The 3,045-nt window shown below is 43.1% G+C and overlaps 1 protein-coding gene across 1 annotated transcript; it reads right to left on the reverse strand.

Moving 5' to 3' along the window:
- Positions 1 to 384: 384 nt before the first annotated feature.
- Positions 385 to 792, reverse strand: LOC118844458 (ubiquitin-like protein FUBI). Its single transcript, XM_036752348.1, has one exon. It carries the CDS (start codon positions 784 to 786, stop codon positions 385 to 387), a length of 402 nt encoding a protein of 133 aa, XP_036608243.1. The 5' UTR covers positions 787 to 792.
- Positions 793 to 3,045: the final 2,253 nt, after the last annotated feature.

Consider the following 3,045-nt stretch of genomic DNA (forward strand, 5'->3'; position numbering starts at 1 on the left):
TAAATTATTCTTAGTATGAGCCTATTTCTTTTACTTTTGGAATGTTATGTTCCCAGACCTTCTCTGTTTTAGAGTATTTCTACTCTCTACTAAAACCTGGACTATTGGGTGGGTAAGAGGAAAAACCCAAATCCAACTAAGTCAAGAGAGATTTCTAAAATGCCTACTGTTTGACCATAAATCAATGGAGAAATTGTTAATAATTGTGGTGAGAGACTTAAGGATGAAAACAAAAAAAGTATATCTCAGTTCATTAATGAAGTGTGTTAAAAAAATATGTGTATATTCACATTTTGTACATCACATGGAATTTCCCTCTTGATGTATATATATATATATTTTTTTTAGAGTCGTAGCGGCTTTATTAGGGAAAGTACCAGGGAATTAGGAGTTGGCATTGGGACCCTTCTTCTTTCCAAAGGTGGGCACTACATTGACAAAGCGTCGGTTGTACTGCATCCTCCTCTTAGCACGCCCAGTCTTCTTCTTCTTCTTCTCCTGCTTGGCCACCTTGGGAGTCTGACCCCTCACTTTTCCAGCTCGTGCCAGAGAGCCATGGACTTTACCTCCTAGCATGCGGCCAGCCACTTCCAGGGTGGACAGGGGCTCCACCCCGCACTGCCGTAAGACCGCTTCATCCTCCAGCGGGGAGCCACCTAGGAGCAGGACCTGATCCTCGGGGGCGATGCCCTCCAGAGACGCCACATGGGCCTTGATCTGGGCGACGGTCTCCTGCCCGGTCACCTCGAGGGTGTGCAGAGCCTGCGCGCGAACAAACAGCTGCATGGTGGCGACTCGAACACGCTCATCCTGCTTCCGCCGCGGTGAAGATGGAGACCAGAAAGCTTGATTTATATTTTTAAAAAAGCAAATATGTAAACATTTTTGTGAGAAAGCAATTTTGCGTTCAACTGAGAAAACTTTGAAAATCTGGAAAGAGGAAGGATTTTGTTATACTTCTGCAAGGCTCTCTCTGCTGAGAGCTATAGCCCCATCCATAGTTCAGTTTGGGATTTCAATGAAGCTCTGTGTCTTTCTTTAACACCTCGTTATGTCTGTCTCTTTCCTTGACCCAAATCTTTGTGGTATAGTTAGAAGGCTGTGTTCATCCCTTCAGCTACTATTTTGAGAGTTTTGCACCAGACCACTTGTTACGGATATTGTAGAGGGATTTTAGGTACAGTATAGGGTAATACGATATTGATCTCAGAAGTACCTTCTAACTCTTGCATTCTGGATTCCAAGTACCCTCACCATCCTCATTTTATTCTCTTTGGGTGCAACCTTATTTTTAATGTCCCTCCTAAAATATGGTTCCCCCTAGTGCAAATATATTCCATATGTAAGGGAGAAATACACTGGGAATGCCACCTTCCTGGTTCTGAAAACCAAATTTCTATTATTTCAGCCTAAAACTGAATAAGGTATTTTGGAAGACATCACAGTGTTGACTCATCTTGAACATGCTAAAAATAAAAGCCCTTTTTATTGTCTTTAGCATTTTTCTCAAACCTCAGCTCATTCTGAGCTCTAACCTCCTTAACACTATTACAGGGTGGGGAAATAGCATTTTTATATATGTCCTTTATGTACCCCTTCTTTCTATATTTCTTTGAACTGTTTGAAATCTTTTGTCAAAGTCCAGGGTAAACACATGTATATAACCTTCATTCACCTTCTCAGCTGTACCAAATACTAAAATGGTGTCATCTCTTTCCTCCACAATTCCTCTGATTGGTTAGAATTTGGTCCAGAAAAACAATTCTTTTCTTTTGCTGTTATTTAGTCATTTCAAACTCTGTGACCCCATTTGAGGTTTTCTTGGCAAAGATATTGGAGTGGTTTGCCATTTTCTTCTTCAGTTCATTTTATAGATGAGGAAACTGAGGCAAACAGGATTGAGTGATTTGCCCAGGGTCATACAGCTAAGTGTCTGAAGCTGAATTTGAACTCAGGTCTTCCCAGCTCCAGGCCTGGTGCTCTATCCTCTGTACTACTTAGCTGCTTTCTTTGTTTATTTCTGAGACAACATTATCAGAAAATTAAGTCAAGAGTTGATTTATGATCTCTTTTCAACATACTGAGACTTTCAGCAGATGTCAAAGATGCTTGAAATCCTATCATCACTACCTGATCTTATTTCTGTACCAATTTTGTGATGTTACAGTGTATTAGGAGGGCAGAGTTTATAATCTCAAAGAGGATCATAAACATGTCTGAAACGTTCGGAACCGCCGGATATAAGAAACTCTCAAAGTAGAAGGCAGAAGAATCAAAACATTTATTTAGGCTCCACAGTAACCAACCCATGAACCAGCAACCCCATTTTGATATATTGATCAAAAGCTTCCAGGCCCAATAAGTACGCCTTGAAAGAGTAACCAGGAGGCTACAGAGAAGCATGATTGCGTAAAGCAAAATCATGTTTCCCCCTCTATGGTAATAAGATTACCCACTGGCCTGAAGTCTTTGTTCAGCTTTCTCCCGTAGGTCAGCTCTGCTACTGGCAGCTCCTGCTTCAGCTGTGTCTGTGGCTGTGGCTGTAACTGACGTAACTGCCGTAACTGCCTCTGTAACTGCCTCTGGCTCCAACTGTCGCTGTAACTGTCGCTGTAATGGCCTGAAGTCTTTGTTCAGCTTTCTCCCGTAGGTTAGCTCTGCTACTGGCAGCTCCTGCTTCAGCTGTGGCTGTAACTGACGTAACTGTCGTAACTGCCTCTGTAACTGTCGTTGTAACTGTCTCTGGCTCCAACCGGAAAAGGAAAAGAGAATCTTCAAGCTGTCCTCTCCCCTCTTATAGAGTTTTTGACATCATCAAGCACCGCCTGAACGACCAGGGCCGATTGGTTCTTGACTTGGCCCCTCCCCCTAGCATAGCCGTTAACACCTCCCCTCAGCCAGCCCCATGACTCATCACACAGGAAGTTGTCTGCTTCCTGGAATGCTCTTTGGGCTTCCTGCCCCGGAAGAGCAAGCCACAGTGTCCAGAGGCTCAATGAGGTAAGCTGAGTCATTCAAAGAAAACAAAGGCCATTCTGGCTACAC

Source organism: Trichosurus vulpecula, chromosome 3, assembly GCF_011100635.1.
Source record: "Trichosurus vulpecula isolate mTriVul1 chromosome 3, mTriVul1.pri, whole genome shotgun sequence".
Lineage (NCBI taxonomy): Eukaryota > Metazoa > Chordata > Mammalia > Diprotodontia > Phalangeridae > Trichosurus > Trichosurus vulpecula.